Source organism: Rhopilema esculentum, chromosome 10 (assembly GCF_057945365.1).
Source record: "Rhopilema esculentum isolate cy_ngs chromosome 10, ASM5794536v1, whole genome shotgun sequence".
Classification (NCBI taxonomy): domain Eukaryota; kingdom Metazoa; phylum Cnidaria; class Scyphozoa; order Rhizostomeae; family Rhizostomatidae; genus Rhopilema; species Rhopilema esculentum.
Window position 1 is genome coordinate 2,952,320 of NC_142824.1, and position 22,122 is coordinate 2,974,441.

The 22,122-nt window shown below is 33.9% G+C and overlaps 2 protein-coding genes across 2 annotated transcripts; both read right to left on the reverse strand.

Moving 5' to 3' along the window:
- Positions 1-841: 841 nt before the first annotated feature.
- On the reverse strand, positions 842-21,503 carry LOC135689645 (spermatogenesis-defective protein 39 homolog). The gene is made up of 20 exons (XM_065206947.2): positions 21,354-21,503; positions 20,366-20,397; positions 18,112-18,329; positions 17,496-17,642; positions 17,187-17,273; positions 16,884-16,966; positions 16,197-16,265; positions 15,122-15,214; positions 14,313-14,346; positions 13,753-13,855; positions 13,537-13,564; positions 12,828-12,901; positions 12,314-12,401; positions 11,832-11,960; positions 10,847-10,891; positions 10,316-10,405; positions 10,030-10,116; positions 9,394-9,483; positions 4,540-4,644; positions 842-3,525 (listed from the first exon to the last, which is right to left on the reverse strand). The coding sequence occupies exons 1-20, from the start codon at positions 21,444-21,446 to the stop codon at positions 3,508-3,510; spliced, it is 1,713 nt and encodes a 570-aa protein (XP_065063019.2). The 5' UTR covers positions 21,447-21,503; the 3' UTR covers positions 842-3,507.
- Positions 4,661-9,387, reverse strand: LOC135693832 (uncharacterized). The gene is made up of 2 exons (XM_089110774.1): positions 7,282-9,387; positions 4,661-6,522 (listed from the first exon to the last, which is right to left on the reverse strand). The coding sequence occupies exons 1-2, from the start codon at positions 8,801-8,803 to the stop codon at positions 5,810-5,812; spliced, it is 2,235 nt and encodes a 744-aa protein (XP_088966900.1). The 5' UTR covers positions 8,804-9,387; the 3' UTR covers positions 4,661-5,809.
- Positions 21,504-22,122: the final 619 nt, after the last annotated feature.

Below are 22,122 nucleotides of genomic sequence, written 5' to 3' on the forward strand. Positions count from 1 at the left end.
TGGGTCCGTACACTGAGTCTTGTTTGAATTTAAAGCCTATCAGCTTTATTTATTGAGTCTGGGGCCCCGAAAAAAGTTGAATAAACCTTAGATCACATATTTTACGGATTCGTCTTTTAAGCTGAGTTTCCCTGAGTTTTGCAAAATCGTACTTATTGGAAGGGAGCCCTGATAAAAAATTAGGTAACCCATATAATCTTGTTTCAATCTATGGCCCGTTCAAGTGAGTTATGTTTGCATTTAGACTCGTTGCATAAAGCTATATTATACTTTTAGGGCCCCTTTCAGCAAACCAGCATTAATAAAGAACCGCTTACGTTCAACAATGACTCAAGACCGACTATCAAGCCTCATGACTCTTTTGATCGAGCACGAACTAGCAAGACAAATTGATTACGACAATATCATTGATCAGTTTGCAACTGAAAACCAAAAAAATTAACTTTTGAAAGACGAAAGAACTGAAAAGCGTAGTTCCATGGGACTTTTTAAATAAAAGTGCGTAGAATAAAAGTTTCCTTTCACTTTAAATTTTAATATTGTGTGGCTCACCGGAAAAAACAGTCAGAATTGAAGGAACTCATTTTGAAGTCCTCTTTAATCAGCTAAAAGGGTATGGTCAAAGAGCGTATTTAAATCGCTTACCTTTAGAATTAATGCTTTTTATTACATTTTATGATATTTTAACCATATCCTATAACGTGCGCAAACGTTTGGAAATAATGGGCGTTTCCCATTTCAAAAAGGGCGTGGTCTCGAAAAAAAATTTGTATCTGACTCTAGGGCCCCAGCCAGGACTTTGCCCCAGGGCCCAGGCCGCCTTTGGGCGGCCCTGCGTTCTGCGGGCCTTAACTGTCCGAGCCTGCGTGCAGCCTCTACTTTTTCTCCTCCGTAGATTCTGCGCGTGGGCCAAAGTGTAGCCCCTTAGCTAGCCTGATAACCAACCCATTATTCTAAAGGAACTTCAAATTCTAATTAATTCTTTTCACTAATTAATTTCTTTTCTAATTAATTACTTCAAATTCTTTACCTTCTTTCACCCTAAATATCTTTATGAGGTCCATTACATAGCAAAGAAATGTTACCAATCATGTTAGTGAATCACAACTGTCAAATATTTGAGGTCCATTGGCAACAAATAAACCAACTATATCATCAACTAGCTGAAGTAAAATATCTTCCTCAAATACTCTGCTTGCGTGTTCTTTAGCAGTTTTTATAATTCCATCTGTATTTACTGCATCAACAACTTTGTCTACAACTGCAATTTCTTCTTTAACATTAAGACGTTTTGCCATGAAGTTTCTTTCGAAAAGAACAAGTTTATGGCATGTTGAAATACTCGTATTGTTGATGCCATGGTATCGACTGCTTTGCCTTTCACTCAATTCATCACAAAATTCTAAATCCTACAAATGTTTTGCTGTTTCTCTTCAAAGTATGAGCCAACCAACATGAGCTGCAATGCTTCAATTGCTTGTTCCTTTTCACTAAAGCATCAGGCATGGTGACCATGTCTTTTGGCATTCTTTTTGTAGCTTCTTCAGTTAGAAACGTTAGCATAACTTGCTGACTGCAACATTCACAAGCTTTTAAAAACTCTTTACAGCCCCTTTCTCTCTTCTTCTACCATTTACAGAAAAATTAATCTAATGCTTCCTCGCAAAAAAAATGTTTGGCAAAACCAGAGGCAAAACTTCAAGGTGTTCTGGAAACCGTATGCTATGGAAAGTGTTCACTGGACAAGAAGGGACAAGAAGGACCACGTCTCGCGGCAAACTGCGAATAAAAACATGCAAAACGAAGAAGCTTTATTTGAAAATGATTTTTTGGAAGAAATGAAACTATGAAATGAAAGGCGGAACGCTGAAAGAAACATTCTGTTCACGTACTTTCTTAATATGATAACGAAAGCAACTCTTTCGCTCTTTTTCACCACTTGCTACATAATTCGAAGAGAACCGATTACAATTTCAGTTTTGTTATTGATTTTCATTTTATATTTGTTCCTTTGTTCACTTGTCGCCAACTTTTCGAATAGGTGCAGTATATAGGGATTTTTAATGTGCATTTGGTGACATAACATATAACAGAAAATTCTATTGCAGAACCCTTGGCAATCCTTGGTACAAAAAATTGTCACTGTAGTAGCTCTAACCTTGCTACAAGCTCGGTGCTTCTTGAAACAAGTGGCTTAAAATGAATGACACTGGAATGAAAAATTGGAAATTATTTTCATTTCCAATAAATAATGTGCACATTATTTCAAAATTAGAAAAACATATTGTCTTAATTCCGCAACGTTAACGCTTGTAACAGCTTATTGATAAAACATATATAAAGCCAACATCTATTTACAAAAATTATAATCATGATATTTAGTTCCGACAAAATTTAGAAGCTTGAAAGCTTAAAGTCAAAATTTTTGAATAAAGATTAAAGAAGAATAGGGGGGGGGGGAGAAAGAAAATCGGGGCATTTTTCTTGACTGCTCTATCGCGTTAACAGGCAATGTATGTATTAATAGAGCGCTCAGAATTGACATGTTTTTCGATCTTCTATTATTAAGGACATGCTTAAAAAAGAACACAAACATTTCCGGTAAAGGTGCTTGAATTAAGTTTAACTATATAATACATAATCATCTTTGATATCAAAATCTGAATCAAGTCAAAATAACTAAATTTCTTTGCCGGACATAAATATTGCCTGGCTAATTCTAACCACATGCTTGTTTGCAGATTGTGATCTCAAATAATACTAATATGGCTAATTTTGAACAAGTTTTTGTAAAAAAAACCTATCACAACAACAAATTGTTTATATAAATAAATTACAAATGAAAATTGAAATCTCTTTAAAATTGCTAACACACGTGCTATATATTAATGTACTACGCATTTCATTAAGTATTTTGTGATGAAAGTCCAAAAAGGACTTGAAGTTGAATGATCAAGTTCAACGACGACAAAATACTCTGCCACAAAGTCACTCTCTCGCTTCGACTTTTCCTCGAACAAATCTACAATCACTGCCAAAAGTCTTGGAACACTAACGTCAGTTTTCAAAGGCAAATTCGGCCACCCCGTCTACCCCTAAGAACAATGTTGATTTACTATAGAAAAAAGGAAGGATTGTGGAGTACGCTTTTTCGTGTGCCTTGTATGGTATTTTTCTATACTTTCAACATTGTTTTGGGGGGAAAGGGGGACGGAAATAGTTGTATTCGGGAAAACAAATGAAAAATTGAAAAGCACAGCGCAAAGTGTTGGGTGTTCCAAGTAGTTTTGGCAGTGATTGTAGCTCTCTGGTCTATTTTAATTGAAGTTTGTGAGGGAACTGTTCAATTATCTCAGCAGGGAACATCGCTCCTTGTTTTGATTTTTGATTTTTGATTCAAATAATTTTGGTTTTTGTCTTCCTAGACTATGAAGGCGCTTGCCTACCTCCAGTCCTCCATTTACTCCATTTTCGAAAGCTTACGTGGACAAGCCTTTGTCAAGCCTTCTACCTCCATTTGATGCTCTAAAAACAAGCGAATAACATTCTGCTCAGAACATACACGTGAGGGAAAGAGAAATGAATATCATTGGAAAAATCGACAATACATGTTTCTGTGTACATCTAAATCAATAAATTCCAAAAGGTACAAAGCCAAAACTGAGTAAAAAAGGTAAATAGCTATGAAATATTTCTGAAAAAATAAACAGTTCGCATAAACCAAAATAAACAGAAGCGAATTCCATTGCTCAAATGATATGGCCTTTTTAGTTTTAGGTAATAATATCATAGCATTTCATAGAGATTTTTTTAACATTTTTACCACTGTCCAAAAGTATCTGGTAATCTTTCTTTTTTTATATTTTATATAAACAAATAGTGAGATGTGATTATAACTAAATACGAAGAATAAAAAATTGCTCAATTCTCGGCTTCGAGTAAGCGTTGTAAAATTTTTATCTTCACATTTGCCAAAAATGGATCATAATAATGGAATCTTCATGTTGAAACTAGTCTGCATGAAAATTTTATTTTGTCTGCACAATCAGGCCGCAAATTACGCTATTTTCAACATTTTGCTTTTCCTACATATTTCACTCGAACTTTCTACTGCAGTCGAAACATCTAACTGCAACATGGAATTACGGTAAAATACTCAGAAATATGCAAACAATCTTTTTGTGGTACAAAAATTAAAAACGGCTTTGAAAAAAGCACACATTGTTAGTCATACAGAAGCTTTCGTCCGACACTCTTCAGAGTATAAAATGTCAGAACATAGACCTATATAGACGAAAACTCTACACTAGGACATACAGTATATAAATCCAGTTTTGGATAGAAATATCTAAATATTCAAAGCGTAGTCTCTCGCAACCGAACAGTCCAAACGATATGAATTTTTCAGTACAGACTAATTTTAGCATGATTATTCAAAAATAAAATCTTTGGTCCATTTTTGACAAAGGACTGTTGATAGCAAGATGCAAAATCGATGATGTTAACAAAAAATCAAAAATGTGAGATAGTTTCACTTACGCCATCATTTAGAAGATTGTAGATTCTTCGTCGATATTTTTCATCAAATTTCACATTTTCAGCATATTGTTCTAACTTCTGTTTATCTTTCATAACAATGATTGTCTAAATACCAAGAAAAAAAAATCGGGACAAATGCCTTCGTTAACACAATAACTTCAAAAATGTACCATATAGCATTATATGGTACTAGATTCCCTCTAATAAATGGATTGTCTCAAATGAATGCCACTCTAAAAACTATGTATAGATTCCTAAAAAATGCTGTAAATGCCATTCGCAAAATGATGTTTTATTATCAAGTGATTTTTTAGTGGAAACAAACAAAAGTCTAAATTATTAAATCGCTAAATTCTACCACTAAAAAAATTGATACTGGAGACACATTTCACGTATATCCATATTTTGTTTAAAAATCCATCCAAAATTTCGAAAAAATTCAAAATAAATAACTTATAAAGAAGAAGTTTTAAACAGATCTTTTAATCTGGAAATGTTTGCAAGGAACTACATTCGCTTGTGGTTAAAAAGTTAGCCACAATTATTACAGGAATTGGAAGGATGAATAAAGGTGGCCGGCTACTGTCACTATAAAAACTATGTCGTTCTACTTTAAAACAATGTTATGTGTGAACCGTTTAAGATATGAAGTCGAAATTTTCTAGGTATGTAGATCAAAGATTGTAAAATATAAATATGTCTCTATTTTGTGAAAAGATTTGTTATTTAGACGGTGGTAATGTCAGGACAAAAATATGTTAAAACTGGTCTGCAGAATATATCTCAAGAACCACAAAAGATATTATTCCCAAATAAAATGGAAAATGTTACTTTGTCAACTCTTTGTGAAATGACTGTATTAAAATTCAACAATTTCAAAGACGGGGGTTGATACCTTAAAAAAACTGTTTTTACAGAATACCTCATTTCAGCAGTAGTAAAGAAGTAATTCAAAACAGTCATGTCATAAAGCTTCAAAAAATACACATTGTGTCAAAAATTCAGCATGATACCTTAATCTAATCAAAAGATAGAGTCTGCAGGGTAACGGCAGAATGCAAAAATCAAGTTTTGAGAAAACTAGCCTTAAAGTTAGTAGAATACTTTTTAGCAATATAAAAGATTCTTTGTTACTGGATAGCTAGATACTGGCTAAGTGGAACTGTATTATGTCAGTTTTATCAAAATTTATAAAAAATAAGACTTTAATAAATGAATTTTATTGTCTAATTGTTTGGCAAAAACAAGATGGGGGGTCGCAACTGTAATGTTACTGTAATGTCTCAACTAACAAAATATTTTTCTCGTCAATAAATTTTATCTCAGGCTCAACAGTCTCACTTTGCTGATAAATAATTTCAAATCCTTTATGCAGATCTAATTCTGGTGTTTTGTGAAGACCAAATGCACCAGAAATGTAGCTTGTTGCCTTTTCAACAGCACCTTTTCTCTTTGCTCTTAGTTTTCTTCGCTGTAGTCGGGCCTTTGATGAAACTTTTTTTGCAGCATTTTTCAGCCTTTTTGAATCCATGTCCCTCAATATAATTAAGGAATTGGATGTTGATTTAATCTTTGATTCATTCAAGATTTCCTCCAGAGAAGCTGCTCCAGTATTGAATTCGCAAACTGTTTCACCGACAGCTAGCAGCAATTTCTGCCTCCCACAAAACTTTCGTTTGGGACATTTGCTCCAAAGAATGCCATTTATGGATTCGTTTTGATTTTGTGTTAAACCAAGCAAACATCTGTCCAGCAATGCATCAGCAGACAATCTGTGGAAAATTGGCTTTAATTCTTCATAGAATGCAGATGGTAGTCTTTTATCATTATCATAACTAGGGATGTACCGGATATCCGGTAGGCCGGATAATCCGGCGCCGGATCGCTGATATTTTGAAAATCCGGTTCCGGCCGGATTTGTTTCCGAAATCCGGCCAGTTGCCGGATTTTCCAGAACTTTAATCATAACTAAGAAAATTTGGAAACCAAGTCAGACTCCCTTCATACAGTGATTAAAAATGGATTTTCCAGAACTAAACAATATCGACGATAAAACAAGCGCCTTGAAAACAGATTTGAAATGAAAGTGCTAAACATCACGAAACAGGAAGACTGGATGATATAATTCAGGGTTGCCAGATCGGCTTTTTAGGCCAAATTTTTCATTTTTGGTTTTTAGATTTAGATTGCCTGGAAAAATTGTTTTTGCTTACTAAATAAATTTGACCTTGTTGGCCTTTTCAGCAGACGTCCAAAATTAATAAGTAATTACTACATTCATAGAATAATTAGTAGTTAACTACAAAGTGTTAACCAAATTTCAAATTTTATCACCTAACCTAAATATTATCTTGATTTTAGCAAAGGGTTTTGGAAAAAAGTAAGATTTTTATCAAAGTTAAGAAATTATCTAACAGGCACAAGCGTAGAAATATAACCAGTGCCTGCTCGATGGATTCTTGAGAGAGTTTTTGATTTGGCCTTTTTATGAGCATTTTGGCTTAAATTGCTCACCAGTCTAGCCTTCGTTTGTAAATTCAATCTGGCAACCCTGAATAGGCCTCTTTGATCTTCTCGCTATACCTTTTTTCACAAAGTGGCTCAAAACTTTTTATTACTGAAAATTCTATAAATGGTCAGATTATCCGGTAGAATCCGGCCGGATATTCCACGAAGAAATCCGGTAAATCCGGTTCCGGCCGGATTCTGAAAATCCTGATCCGGTACACCCCTAATCATAACATTCCCTTTGACTCCAGAATTTGCACCAACTTGATGAATCTTTTGGGCAATTTTCATGCTGCTGGTCAAGAGAAAGAGTGTCATCTTTTACCATATGCTTCAGAATGGCCAAAATGTCTTTCTTCATGCTTTCTTTCAAGCCAGAATTATTTCTTATTGCTTGGCCAAAAAAATTCTGCATTCTATCAATGACTTTGTCAGTCAGGCGACCTTTTCCACCAACTGTTTTTCCATCTTTTAACTTTTTGCCCTTCATTGTTACTTTATACTTGCGTAGAGCTGTGCCAAGTCTCTTTTGAATATGCCCTACGCATTCTTCTTTGGTTACAATATACTGGTCACCATATTTCTTGTAGCATTCCTCCTTTACATTTCCAAAACAGTCTGTGTCACCATCACCAACAAAAGTGCCATATTTTAAGGACCTTGTTTCTATTGAGCGCAGAAACATATCCACTGCACTTGTTGTCTCCATGCTATCAGAAGAGCCTTGGTGATTTATGCAGCATTTACTGGTATGGCTAGCCAACCAGTCTTGATAAAACTTGCTATTTTTATTATCCTTCTCGTGATAAACACATTCTTGGCAATATTTTGTTCTGACTTCATAATCAAGAACCTCTCCTGTTCTCACTGATAAAATAAAGACAACTCCATTCTTGGAAGAATGTCCTCTTCGTTGCCAAGTACCATCAACAGTGACAGCTACATTGGTAATAATTTGGCCCTCTGAAGACTCTTCAATATTTGATGGGTCTTCCTCCTTTGTTATTTGCACAAGCTTAGCTGCTGCATCCATCATTTTTCTTTCAGCTAATCTCTGGGCATTGCCAGAAAGATCCCTGATAACTTTATCATAAGGCTTATGATGTATGGGCTTTGGTAGGTCTAAAGAAGCACAAAGTCTTGTTAGTCCAGCATGACCAAGCCCTTGAGATGATGTGCCATGTGCGGACCTTCCATTGACCTCAAAAGGCTCATGAGCTCCACTCTTTGAGCTGGTAGAAAAGTTAGACTTGCTTGAGCATAGGTTGCACTGGATGACAAGCTTCTGTGCTAACCCTTTTCTTTCTGCTTTAACTTCCAGCAAAGAAAGTCTGCTTTTGGGGCTCTTACAATTGTTACAAATAGCAGCACTTTGAATGCATTCATTGAGATTGTTTAAAGACATAAGAGAGTAACCTTTTGCCATCTCAGTTTTTCCTGACTTTGACAATCCAATTTCTGCGGCCCGTTTTCTAGTCAAACGGCTTTTCTTTATTGGACTCATTTTCATGAAATATGAATTGAGAAGTTTCTTCTTAGAAACATTTTCCACTCGTTTGAATATCTTTTTGTGTTTTTTTGGGCTAGAGCATTGTCCTTCTACAATCTCTGTTTCGCATTCCGTTTGATGGGAAGGTCCGGGCCTAGCCTCAGTTCTATCGTTTGCATCATCAGTTCTTGATTTATCTCTGAAAATATCTACGTTGCAAACCTTTCTCTTCTTTGCCTTTCTCCTAGCAATCACACGAGTCTTCATTTTTCTTTTCGATATCTTCGAATTTATCACAACGCCTGAGAAACACCGCAATTAAGCTTTCGTAGAGAACAGGTATAAAAAAGTGATAAACTAGGACAGATTTAGCTACTTCAAGCCTGTCTTTGGAAAACCTCGTATATGGAAAACCTCCAATTCATAAGGGCACTTGAAATTGTAAGAAAGCGACAGACAATCCTGGGGTAAAATAAAGATTTATATGCCTAGCAACGGAAAAACATGGTTGCTAAGGATATTGATGTTTATTCCTCCACGGAATGCAAGGGTTTTACCCCCAAAAACTTCATATATTGCAAAAATATTTCTCGATAGGGTTCTTTAATAGTCAAAGAAGCAGACTATTGAAAAAAATATTTTTTTGAAAAATATTATGTTCCCAGCAAAATGACTGTAGCCGGCTACCTCTTTTACACTGTAAATTGGTAATTTTTCTTTCCTGAAGTATTCAAACAGCCACCTTACAAATAAAAGTACTTGAAGTATTGACAAGATTTACCTTGCATAAATATTTCTCTTATTATATAAATTTTCACTATTAGAATGAAAATGGTTGCGCATAAACGAAAACTCACATCTATTGCTACATCGTGACATTTGCAAGCCGAAGCCATTTTTAGTCTTGATTCCGGGTTATCTATTAACCGAACGTATTTTTCGACAATCTAAAAAAACAATTTTCGAAAAATGGATTAATAAAATTTTCATGCAAGTGGTGTATTTATGAAAAAGCAAAAAATGCATATAATTTTTCTAACATATTTTTGTATTATCTATTGCAGTAAATTTCTAATGAAAATTACTGTTTACCGGTCTGTCATCAAAATGCTCGATGCTGTTTAGGCAGAACCATACCAGCTTTCTGATGATCGCATTAAGCGTGAAATTTGGAGTAGCAACTTAGAACCTCTCTATACACTAAAAGCAGTCGTTTCTAGCTAAGTATAGTGAGGTACTTATTTTTTCAAATGAACTATTCTATTCACAAGATTGAATTTTCTAAAAAGTTTCTCGACATTTTTCGACATCATTTCTTACAATTTAAACATTTTTGAAGCTATTATTTCAACTAAAATACTAAAGGGTTACTCAAGATCTCTTGCCAATTATGACAACGGTTAGATGAGCTCTTGTAATAAGAGCTGTATCTTCGAGTTTAGAAAAAAAGAAAAAGTGTTTATGGTTAAAAAACAATGTTAAAGAATACATACTTCACCTGGTGCTGCATTTTTGCGTAGAATTTCTGTTACTTTGTCAAAACCAATCACACTTTTCTCGCTCTTTTTACGCAGCCAACCCTTAAAAGAAAAATAGAAAAAAACTTTTTTCACTTAAACAGAAGACAGAACAGCCAGTTTCGGTGAATTTTTAAAGAGAAAATTTGACAAGAAAGCAAAATATTCATAACAATCAGCTTTCAATCAATCAGTCCAACCCTAGAATGAAAAACATGCAGCCTGGGCGTTTCGGTTCTATTCAAAAGTGCCTAATTCTTACCGTTGTCGTCAGAATTTCTGATACGTCAGTCCATTTGTGAAACTTTGCTCGCGCAGGCAAAACTGACCATTCATACTGCTTGTCTGTCAGCTGTAATGCAAAGATTTCTGTTATGACAAGAAGCAAGTTGCTATGATTGCAACCAAACAACGAACTAAAAAGCCAAATAGCTCGAAACTTGTTAACTAAACCACAGATCAATAAGGAGACAAATATTTATGATTAAAATCTAATTATCCTGTTAACGAAGCCATTAAGACCATTTCAAAAGCTAATAGAGGTAACAGACTACTAAAAGATACTCAAACAATCTTTGGTAGTACAAAAATTTAAAATTGCTTTGAAAAGAGCGAACATATTGAAACATTGTTATCATCTTAGAGATAAACCACGTAGTCTCATTTTCTTCAACTCTATGATATATCACGCTCTACGTGCTAACGTATTGAGCACTGTCCTACGGAAGTATCTAAAGACAAATTTCTATATATATAGATATGTACGCAGAGCTTGAAAGGGAAATTGACGTACCTTGAAATTCTTCTTTACCGCCGTCGGGTGAAACTCGTCTGTTGGCTGGCAAAAATACAATAGAAATAAAGCTGATAAGAGTTAGGCAAACAACACGTCTTTATTCTGTGAAGATCGCGGTTAAGGCATTGGAAACCAAAGCTACAATGCCTGCCAAAAGTACTCGAAACACCCAGTAATTTGCGTAGCATTTTATATCTTTATTCCTTTTTCGAAAAAAACTACTACTTCCTCCCCCTTCCCCCTAGGACAATGTTGATAATTTAGAAACATTGGAAAAAGAAGTGCAAATGAAAGTGCTTCCTAAAATCCTAACCCGTTTGATAGTAAACCAACATTTTCCTGTAGGGGAGAGAAGGAAGATTGATTTTGACCTTGGAAACTGACGTCAGTGTTCTAAGACTTTTGGCAGGGATTGTCGCTATAACAATTGATTTTGAAGATTTTAGCTGGACCTCTTCGTAAAGGAAAAATAAAGGCAATTGCCACGGGAAATCAATCGATAATAATAGAGAATTTAGAGAATAGCTTTTAAAGTATGGCTATTCAGTACGATTTCAAAAGAAATACGATACATAAAATTCAATTACTAAATAATTGCCAACCCTACTTCAGATAGAATTTCCTGTTGGCTGTTTTGATCTTTAAAGGAGACAAAAGCAATAGGGGAGAAATTATGTGCATAATTGAAGAAAATAAAAAAAATTGAAAAAATTAAAAAAAGAAAAAGAGGAGAAAATGAAAAGGTTAGAAAAATATTAGAACAAAACGAAAAAAAGTTTAAAAAAATAGAGAAAAAGCAATTAAATGGAAAAAATGGAACAAAAATTAAAAGAACGAATAAAAAAATTTAAAGAGATGAAACAGTATGTTAATATACAAAAAAAAGCAAATACCTTACCTACCTACCTATCGCATCGAACAAAAAAGAAAATTTTGACAGACAGTACTGCATTCAAAAATTAAAAACACAGGACTACATTACCTTTTCGAAATGGTACATGGCACAGTAATACAATGTTGTCGATAATGGCTGCAACAAAACTGTTGCTGCACGTGGGTGATAACGCAGCATAACATTCTTCCCTGATTTCTCAGCATCTTGGTCTTCCTTCTAAAGAATAAATGGCAATTTTATAAAACATTCACACTTACGCTCGATGCAATCATTTGGCAACTATTACTTTATGATCACAGTAAACATTGCAACTTACAACCATCTTCTTCTTTGGAACAAAGGGTAATGCAATCTCAAACACTAGATATCTGGCCAGTAAAATAAAAGTGATCATTGATTCCCTTATTCTGTAATTTCGATTTGAAAACTTACCGAATTCTTTAAAAAGTAAAGATCTTGATGTCAAAAATGCTATGTAATCGATAATATAAATATACATTTGATACAGTCCTAGATTTTACTAACACATCCAATCTACATGGCTCAGTATAAGAGCCATTTAAAATTACCTCTATTTTCATTTGCAGTTCGATAACTTTTCTTTCCTCCTCCACACAAGCTTGAATGTCAGCTAACCCTTGTATGTTTCTGTTATCCCTATGAAATATAAAACAACAACCGTATGTAATAATTGAAAGGTACAAAATTATAAAAGTCAGTGTTTTGTTTTAAAGTAAGAAAGCTGTTTTGAAACAAAACATATTTGGGAAATGGTTTGATGATCGATTATAAATTTTCGTTTGAAAAAGCATAAGTAACAAACGCTAAAAATCGATTTGAATAAAATTACGGCAACGAATTTCCTAGTACATACGTCAGAAAATCATCAATTTCATTTCATTTTCATTTTTAATCATTTACACAGGGTAAAGCTATCAACTATATATATATATATACAGAAAATTCTTTCCAAGCTGCCCTGTAAGAAAATCATTAAAACTTATCTTAAAAGCAAAACACTGGAACCCTTTCCACCCAAATAGGAAGAAAAGTATCAAATATAAACATCTCTTATAGTTCTACCTTTGCCACTTTTCAATTTCCTGCAGCTTGGCTCCTGGATCCTCTAATTTCGTAATATAATGATAATAAAGCATCTGCAATAGAATTTACTATATTATATGTAAAAATGATATTATATGTCTATATAATGCATTACAGATAGAAAAACGTCTAAAAGCAATAGAACTTGCGACTGTCAATATCGTTTTTTGGCTTAGGCCCCATGGACAATCCAAACCATACTTACAGATGCTTGCTGTACTTAGAAAGAAATTATGCGTTTTTTTAACGCCAGGAATACTCATAATTGGCAATTTCATGTGACTCGTGATTTTAAGTACTCTTTATCTGTGTTTGCTATATATTTCATACATTTTTAATATTTGCTGTAGGGTGATCGCCTATGTTTGCTGAGCAAGGCTTAATCGTCAAAATATGTGTCTCCTCTATGTCTTCGTTTCTATATCTTTGTCTACCATGTCACCATTCTGCGACAAAATAGTGTTACGATCACTTCCGGCCTTTATTTCTTATCGTGATTTCAAAACGGCATCACAAAACATTTACAAATTCTAAAGATTTTCTAAAGTATGAGTTTTTAAAGTATGTAAAACTAAAGCAGGCAATGATGAAAACTTTTAAAATTGCTTGAAAATTCGCGGCTGATTCAAATCATAACCAAAGAAGATACTATATTAAAGAATAAGTACTTCATGTAAGATGTACTTACTGCTGCATCTTCATTCTTATACAGCTGCCTGAAAATAAATACACATATTGAAGATTACTTTTGCTTGGTAGGCAGTTCAGTGATTACAAGTGATCAGTGATCAGTGATCAGTGAAGCTACAGCTTCAAGGAATTAAGAGACAAATACACCCTTATCTTGATTGTTGCTTAGAATCTTCCAAACACTAGGAGAACAATTCAAATAATTAATATTTACTTGTACAAATCCATGAGAGTTCTCCATTCACCAGTTGCTTCAAGATAACGGATGAAGTGATTTAAGGCTTCGGGTTTGCGTTTGAGCTGCTTCGCAAAGAGGTCTAAAAGATATTTCAATATATTACATCTAGAATATACCATGTGACAATATATTAGGAACAAAACATCTTTCAACAGATTCTTTTGAATGCAATAAAAAAGAACACTCACGTAGATATAAATAATAAAGGTACAAATTTGGCAGAAACAAAGATTAATAAACAAATAACAAAGACTGGAAAGTTAGATGTATCAGTAACATAATATTAAAGAAACACTGAAGTTTGATCAAACACAAAATGATCAAAATAGAAAGATTGGTTGAGCAATGGGAAAAATAACACTTTAAGGCCATTATGCAAACTAAAATAGTGTTTAGATGAAACTAAAATATTATCAAGGATAAATCAATAAAGGTAAGCTCTTAATCATGATTACGTGTCTTAAATATGAAATCGAAAATGCAAACTTCAGGTTTGAAACACAAACTTAAACATTGCTAAATGATGCGAAGCATACCTGGTCTTAGCGTTCTCTTCAAAAACAGGACTATCTGTAAGAAACGCTTAAGGTCAGTAAAAAGGCTATTAAAAAGAGGCAAGAGGAATATTCTGTCTAGAATGGAAGTTGCTATTGATATCAATCTATCTACGAAAATAAGTCTAAGAATCAATTTATGACATGTTTTGCTAAAGCGTTACGTCAAACAAAAATTTTAAATATGTTTTAAAATGTTTGCTATATTCAAGGCTTATTTAAATTATTTACCACCAAAAATTTCTTGAAATAATTTCATTTGTTAGCATTTACAAGTCCCAATATAATGAACAGGAGTAAGGTTGGCATAAAATAAAGGCAAAACAAAACCCCTAATTCTGCTAAAATTGTGTTCAAAATGTTATAAGTCGATTGTAGTTGTTTTTTGTCCAACTCGGCTTGTGTCAAGCTCTGCACATCCTTTCTAACAGCATTTTGAGCGGCTATCGCAATCAACTGCAGTGACTAGAAATCGTGAAAGCGACCAGTTTCCAAATGAATTCAACACTAGAAATATATTGAACTCTAATTCATCGATCGCCCGTTTGTTAAAGTGAAATGAGTCTTAGGCTGATGAGATTCTCCCTTTTAATTTGACATTTTCACTGCATCTCCATATCATTTAAAGTAAGAAATACAATACCGACTTTAGCCTAAAACCAGGTTGATCACTTGCAACCAGCGTTTTTCTGAACATATTTTCCCACTAAGTCAAGTTTAATGACAATGTCGATTTCAATATATTCGGGGCATTCAATCGCATTTACGCTGCATTTTCAAGAAATACATACCGCAGTTATTGCGTTTCCGTCGTGATACTTTAAAGCATAGTCAAGCAATTCCACTTTTTCTGGTAATGACTTGTAAAACTCCAATGAATATGGCTGAAAATAAAAATTTCAATGCATTTCAGGCGATAACTTCTAGAGGACCGTACGGAGGGCCAACCTGATACACTAAACGCAAAAGATGACTTATAAATCTGTCGGTAAGGCCGTGTTCGACTCGTAAGGTAACAGAAACGAATAAAAGGAAGGAGATCATGATACGAGCATTGGAGTAATAGTTCGATGTAACACTCCAGAAAGTTCTGAAGCTTTTTGTATAAATCAATTTCTAGGACAAAGTGCCACGCAGCCAAAAACGCCTTAAAGTTTCTTCCAAGAAAAACTCGAGTATAACGGTTCTTGCAGCTTTGTTAGCGGGCAGAAACACTTCAATACCTGACCTTCAAACAACATACTTTACAGACAGCTTGAAATGCGAAAGCATTCATACATGACATCTTTTTGGATTAAAGGTAGTCAGCCACTTGCCAATCGAAAGGCGTTATACCAATCAAGCACATATAACAGTTGATTGAAAGATGGTTTTAAATTGCTTCTAAGGTAAAAAAATAACTTTAGTTTAAAAGTTACATTTTACCAATCTGGATTCAATTCTTCTTTTAGAATGGCTATATCGCGTCTTATTTCATTGCTATTGCCGTTGAAAGTTTGGCCTATGCTGTGAACAAAGCAAGAATCTGTGACGTATTTGGGGGCCCAGTGTAACATGGTTCGATCCAAACAAACGGTCATAGAGGTGAAGTTGACAACAATTTTAAAGAACTGAGTTCTTGTTTGCTAACAGTATCGAGTAAATAGTGAAGCTAGATTAAATAAATACAGATGTGGGTAAGTAAGAAGGTCCAGTTCACCTTTCGCCTTCTGCGAACTTTAAGTGTTATCGTAATCGATGCTGGGTGGCTAGGCCAAATCAATTACCAGCAGCTTTCTAACTCTGCTGTTTCAAAACATGTTGAGATAAATACTGTTATTACCTTGTTTGATAAAGTGGAGTACCCTGTTAGCTTTGGTGACTTACCTTGCTTAGTATCAACCTTTTCACTGTCTCCTGAGGTGAAACTGACTTCCATCTGTCACTTTTCATTGACTAAAATATCCAAAAAAAATCGCTTACTGTTTAGCAGACTTCTATTCAATACATACAGCAAATAAATGTATAACTTGAAAGAATCTCTATTGATACAGAGCTTATAAAAAGCTTATAAGCTACCTAGATGAACGGAATTGGCACAGAATTGGGAAAAAGTAGAAGGGGGCTTATCCATAAACAGTCGTCATTAAAACGGCTGAAAAATGTGTAAATTAACGCAAGGCCAGTAAAGATCATCTGGGTACTCTAACACTTGAATCTGATCTTGTGAATGATTTTTATAAATTCACTATGTTGCGTTTAACAGAAACTATTAAAAAAGCTTTTTATAAAAGTTTGGTAAGTCTCGAGAATAGTTTGGTTTCAAAGCTTCGAGACTATCCACTCAAAAATTTACAATCTGACTTTTTTAAAAGAACCTTCTTAAATTGAAAGGGTGGCTTGTGTTTTGTAGTCATGTTTGATTGATTTTTAACTGTCTCATGCCTAACGCTTTGACGGAAGTGGCCCAAATTCGATGACCACGTTATTCACTACGCTTTCGCCATTACTTTTTTGTCAAGCCGGTACAATGCTTTTGCTCACCTAGTGTATGTAATAACAAAGTCATCGTACCTCAATCATGCTCTTGCATTGTCGTAGCTCTTGCTTCACTTTATCGTATTCCTTTGCAGATATCTGAGGCTCATTCGAGATAACTGAATTTTAAAAATAAGATATTTGTGACTGATCTAATGAAGTTGCTACCCTAAAATGTAGATGTTTCAAGCAGATATTCATTAAATAAGACTGGTGAATATGAAGCTATGAATTCAGGGATGGATAAATGTGCATTGGATCTGGCACAAGATTTCATCAATCGCAAAGAGACCCAGAGTTGATTAAAAAGCTTTAAAATGTTGTAATCATAAGTCTTACCATCATTTAAATCTTTTACTTGTTCTGAAGACCAACTCCCAGCAGAAATTTTGCTTTTGTCAACTGCAGCTGTAGCACCTCTCACATCTAAAATTTAAATTACCACTAGTTACAATTCCTTTACTCAATTAGAATTCAGAAAGCTGGCTTAAAATCAGGTTCATTTGTCGACATCGAAATTTTCTAAGAACTTTTCAACGTCCAAAAAATAATTGGAAAGCAGCTGAAAAAATTAATGTGATATACACTATGCTTTCTAGCAGTCTTTTGCGTGGTTAACATTGAAATAATCAGACGAAAAAATATCACCTTTAGTTATGCTGGGTCTTGTGCTACTAGCCTTGCTAGAAAATGACCCAGAGTTTGTTGCTCCAGAAGAACCTGACCTTACTCTTGCTGATGAAGCAACTGAGGCCATTTGCTTTGGTTGTGCTTTATCAATTTGCAAAGCTTTTCCTGGATCAAAGCAATGAATACGACAATCATTTTGAGAATGCAAAAACCCGTTTAACATGTCTTTCATGATAAATTCTACCTTTGAAACTGCCCTATAACAAGGGGACAAGCAAAAGAAAATGATGCCACGTCTAGCATGTTCAGATAGCTACAATCTTGGTTTTCAAAAATCTTCTAGCAAATACTTTTGAATATTATGTATCAAAAAACTAAGCAAAAATATGTGAGATACATAGATGAGTTATGAATTATGTGCAATACATTGTAGAGAGATTTCTCATCTGCAATCAAACAAATTAAAAAACAAAAGATGTAGCTGTGAAAAAGATAAATTTAAACAAACCTTGCACTGAAAAAAGTTTGAAAAACTAAAAAATATGCAAGAAGTAAACCATAATCAAATTTCATATCAATTTACATTCAACCTTTAATTGTAGCTAAAGCATTAAGGTTACCCATTCAAATATACCTTTTAAACTATATTTTTCACCTCCCCATGCCTCACCCACAATCTCATCAGAAGCTTTTCCATCTGATTGGTCAAATTTTGACTTTTTAAGAAATTCTCTGGCATCACAGAGGTCAGTTGGGTCAATTTCAAAAAGTTTGTTGGAAAGTGACTTCATATTATGGCTTTCTCTTTCTTCATCATCCTGGTTCCAATCAAAGAGATTTGGCTTTGCCTCTCTATGGAGAAGGAAACACTGTATGTTGGGAGACAACATTAAGAGGATCAAACAACACATCTATAAACATTTAGTCAACCATAATTTTTAATTACTATTTCATGTAGCATTATTTTATCATGCATATGCTAAATAATTTAGAAAAAATTCTAGTATAGAATTGGAGCCAAATTGCTTATCAACAAAAAAATTTTGAATAGAGACATCTTAACTTTGACTTTAAGAAAGGCTTGAAAGGGGATACTTTAAGAAAGCAGATACCTCGCAAGGTCATGATGAAAATTTGGAGCTTTAGGGGAGCAAGGATAGTTAGACACACAAAAACTGTCAGCTGTGTTTACTCAGAAAAGCTACAATGATACTGACAGCAGAGGCAGACACTTAACTTTGCAATTTGGGTGAAAGAGCAGGGAGCAAATCTTTCAATGCCATTCCTTTTCCATGCTAAATAGGACTCTCATGTAAAGTTTTATTGATGCTATTCATTAGATGATCTACATGTGCTCTTATAAATTGCTCTTCATAAGATACTCTAAAATTTTTACAAAGCAAAAAACTCTACTGCTGGGAGCATATTAGTTATCAAGCAATTATTTTTCAGTAACATTAACAGTTGTTTATGACAAATTAAAAACATTTCTAGGAGCTGTATCTAATTCTGAAGTGATAAAAGAAAGCAAAACTTAGTCATTTTCATTCTGAAACCTTTTATTTCAATACAATTTCATTTTATCTCTTTAACAGCACATTATAAATTGCATCCATTTCATATCAGAGTATACCAGCTACTTGATGATAGAAAGAAGCTTGAATTTCAGAATTGTAGCTAAGGACAATTTGTTCTAAACAATCAAGTGTATACAGCTCATCCTCCATGCAATCAAACATTATATGACAGATCAAACAAAAGTAACTTTTTTATCATAGTAACATGAACAGAAAGCAGAAATGATTTCTGGATTATCTGAAAAGAGAGTAATTGAATAGGGCTCTCATTTTTAGCTGTCAAATATGTAAAGATTTGCTTTACATCTGGCCAATTAGATAAAATAATGATTTTTTCATGTAATTGAAAACAAAATAATCCAAGCTATGACCATGTCTAGTCACTTACTTGACATACTTCAAATATGTAAGCTTAAGTACTGTACAATTTTAGCTTAAATTTTCAAAATTTTATATGCTTGATTTGATATGCTGATTCTCTTTCACTTTTAAAATTGGAAGGTATCCTTAATAGTTTTGCCCTTCCTTCAAGTGGAATGGCTTAATTATTGTTATTGTATCAACATAGGAACAGAGTGTTTAACTTTTAGAGGTCCATATTACCATTTTTTGATTCCTTGAATATTTATTTTGCTCCATATTTGCACTTTATAGTGTTTTTATCTGCCATTCTTGGGGAGAGCTGTCATCTCCTCAACCTCCCCCTAACCCAACAGTTCACCACTGACTTATAAAACAGGTTTTGTCAATTTCTTGATTTTTCAGATGAAAAGAAATAGAACTTTACTACTTGAAGTCTTAATCAAGAGGAGACATGTACTCTTATTTTCAACATAAATCTTCAAAGAAGGAAAGCCTAAAAATACATGATTTTGGTTCAAAAAACTAGATTGAGTAAAATACTCAATAAGATTTTGCAATATATTAAAGTAATCTGATGTTGAATAATTGGTTCTTGATTACTAATTCACACAGAGCTTTGTTAAGAGAAAGAAAACCTTTACACCAGAAGAAAACCATAATGTTTTATTCCAAAAGCAGTAGTACATAATACTCAATCTCAATTAATCAGATGTCAATGAGAATCAGCAACTTAAATGGATTCTTAAAGCAATTCATGAGCATTATCAAATGACTGCTAAGACAAGACTCTTGTTTCTTGGTATCCTGATATGATCAATCACATAACATGTACATAACAGAAAGGTTCATCCAGCTTCAGTGGAATAAGGTAATCATCGAAAGCCTTAAATGGAAAACAAGATGCCTCCATCTAGAAAAACAATTCATATACTAGGTAAAACATCTCACCTTTTGCTGCTCTGGGTTCTGGAGAACTCAGCCTAGAAAAAAAAATTAAAATTCTTAAAATTTAAGAAGATTTATCAGGTTAATTGAGACAAATATGTTAAATATACAAGATAATAATTCATATGACACACAATTGCAGAATTGTAAAAGCAGATTCTTTTAATACATTCAAAGTATCAAATTTTGGATGAAAGACTTAAATAATACACAATCCTTGTCAAAATTCCTTAGGAGAGACAGAAGTGAAAGCTCATTTTAGGAAAACTGATAGCTTTCAGTTGTAAACTACTGAAATAGTACTCCTTCTGCCCCAAAACAATGTTTGAGGAAAATACATGATTCTAAAATTTTTGACAGAATAAGCTAAGCTTAAATTTTGGAGTTGGAGAACCCACTGAGAATTTTGGTGCAGTATAACCTAAGTATTTGCAGGCATTACAATATACAGCATTGGTTGCTGAAGCCTGAAACAATGAACCAATAAAAAAATGCTCTTGCAGTATTTCTGATCTGCCCCTGGATATAATTTCTGCTAACCTGTTACTTATTGTCTGATGATTAACACTCAGCGGAATGTTGCATGAAAATATTTGTGATTTGTATTTGTGTTTGCTTCTACCTAGCAACCGGAGGTAGTTTTTAAGACACTGAGAAACTTATGCTCAAAGTAGTTTATTGTGCTATTTTTTCACTTTTCAAATCGCAGACGTCTATTTAAATTCAGGCCAATTTGGCCAGTAGACTTTTTGCTGTCAACATTAAAGTATTGAGCTCAACATTCACGAGGTTTGCCTTATTTAATAAAAGTTTCAAGCCTTTTGAGGCATTTAAAGTTCGCTTGTGGCCTCAAAATGTATTCGCTGTTGATTGAACCTCTGTAGCACAGTAGGTTCTAACCGTGGTCCCTGCAAGTAATATTTGCTACGAATGAGATGTATATCTAAGAAAATAAACAATAATTGCAATAAGTAGAAAGTTAAATACTAACGTCTTCCTGTAACGCCATCTCCAGAAGATCTTCCTCGCTGAGGTCGCCATCAGCGTCCATCAAACCAGAGAATGTCACCCTTCCACCCGCCATCTTTCTTCTTCCGCAACCAAATCCAGTGTTGTTGTTGTTGTTGTTGCAACGATTAACTAATCTTTCTGATTTCTTCTTAGCATATTCGGGAAAAGTTTTTCAGTTTCAGTTTTATTCAATTTATTTCAAATTCCACTGCATACAGTTTATACATAATATACTGTACTAAAACATAACTAAACTGCAAGAAGATAAGACAATATTACAGAAAATTAATACATTGATACGGAAAAATAAATACAATATAGGTACCAATTGAGAAAAACAGAATAAATTGTATGGAAGGAATTACTTGAAGGAGAAGCTCTCTCAATAGGTAAACTAATTAAAAAGAGAGCCCCTCCTTCCAATTCTACGATGATCAGAAATGATATTGGTCGGATTTAAACGATTTCAAATAATTTATACAATTAATTTTTCATGCAATTAAATAGAAAATTGTGCAAATACAAAAAATGGCTATTAGAGTTATTGATTGACAGTGTTCAATAAATAAATCTTCAGTCGTTTTTTGAAGGATGTAAGTGAAGGAGCATTTCTGAGTTCCACCGGTAATTCATTCAAAAGTTTAGTACAAGATAAGTATGGATCACCTTGACTGACTTAGCATCAATCAGTTTCTTGGAATAGCCTTAGACCATCCAGTTGACAAGGTCTAGGGGGCCTCATAAAAAAT

Bases quoted from the DNA above. Each gene is read 5' to 3' on its own strand.
- LOC135693832 (XM_089110774.1), bottom strand. From the start codon at position 8,803: ATGAAGACTCGTGTGATTGCTAGGAGAAAGGCAAAGAAGAGAAAGGTT. The intron at 6,523-7,281 runs GTTATGATTAGG...TCTGACTTGGTT, and splicing joins ATTCTGGAGTCAAAGGGAAT to TCCAAATTTTCTTAGTTATG.
- LOC135689645 (XM_065206947.2), bottom strand. From the start codon at position 21,446: ATGGCGGGTGGAAGGGTGACATTCTCTGGTTTGATGGACGCTGATGGC. The intron at 14,347-15,121 runs GTATGTATTTCT...CGTTTCTTACAG, and splicing joins ACGGAAACGCAATAACTGCG to ATAGTCCTGTTTTTGAAGAG. The intron at 11,961-12,313 runs GTAATTTTAAAT...TTTATTCTTTAG, and splicing joins AACTGCAAATGAAAATAGAG to AAGGAAGACCAAGATGCTGA.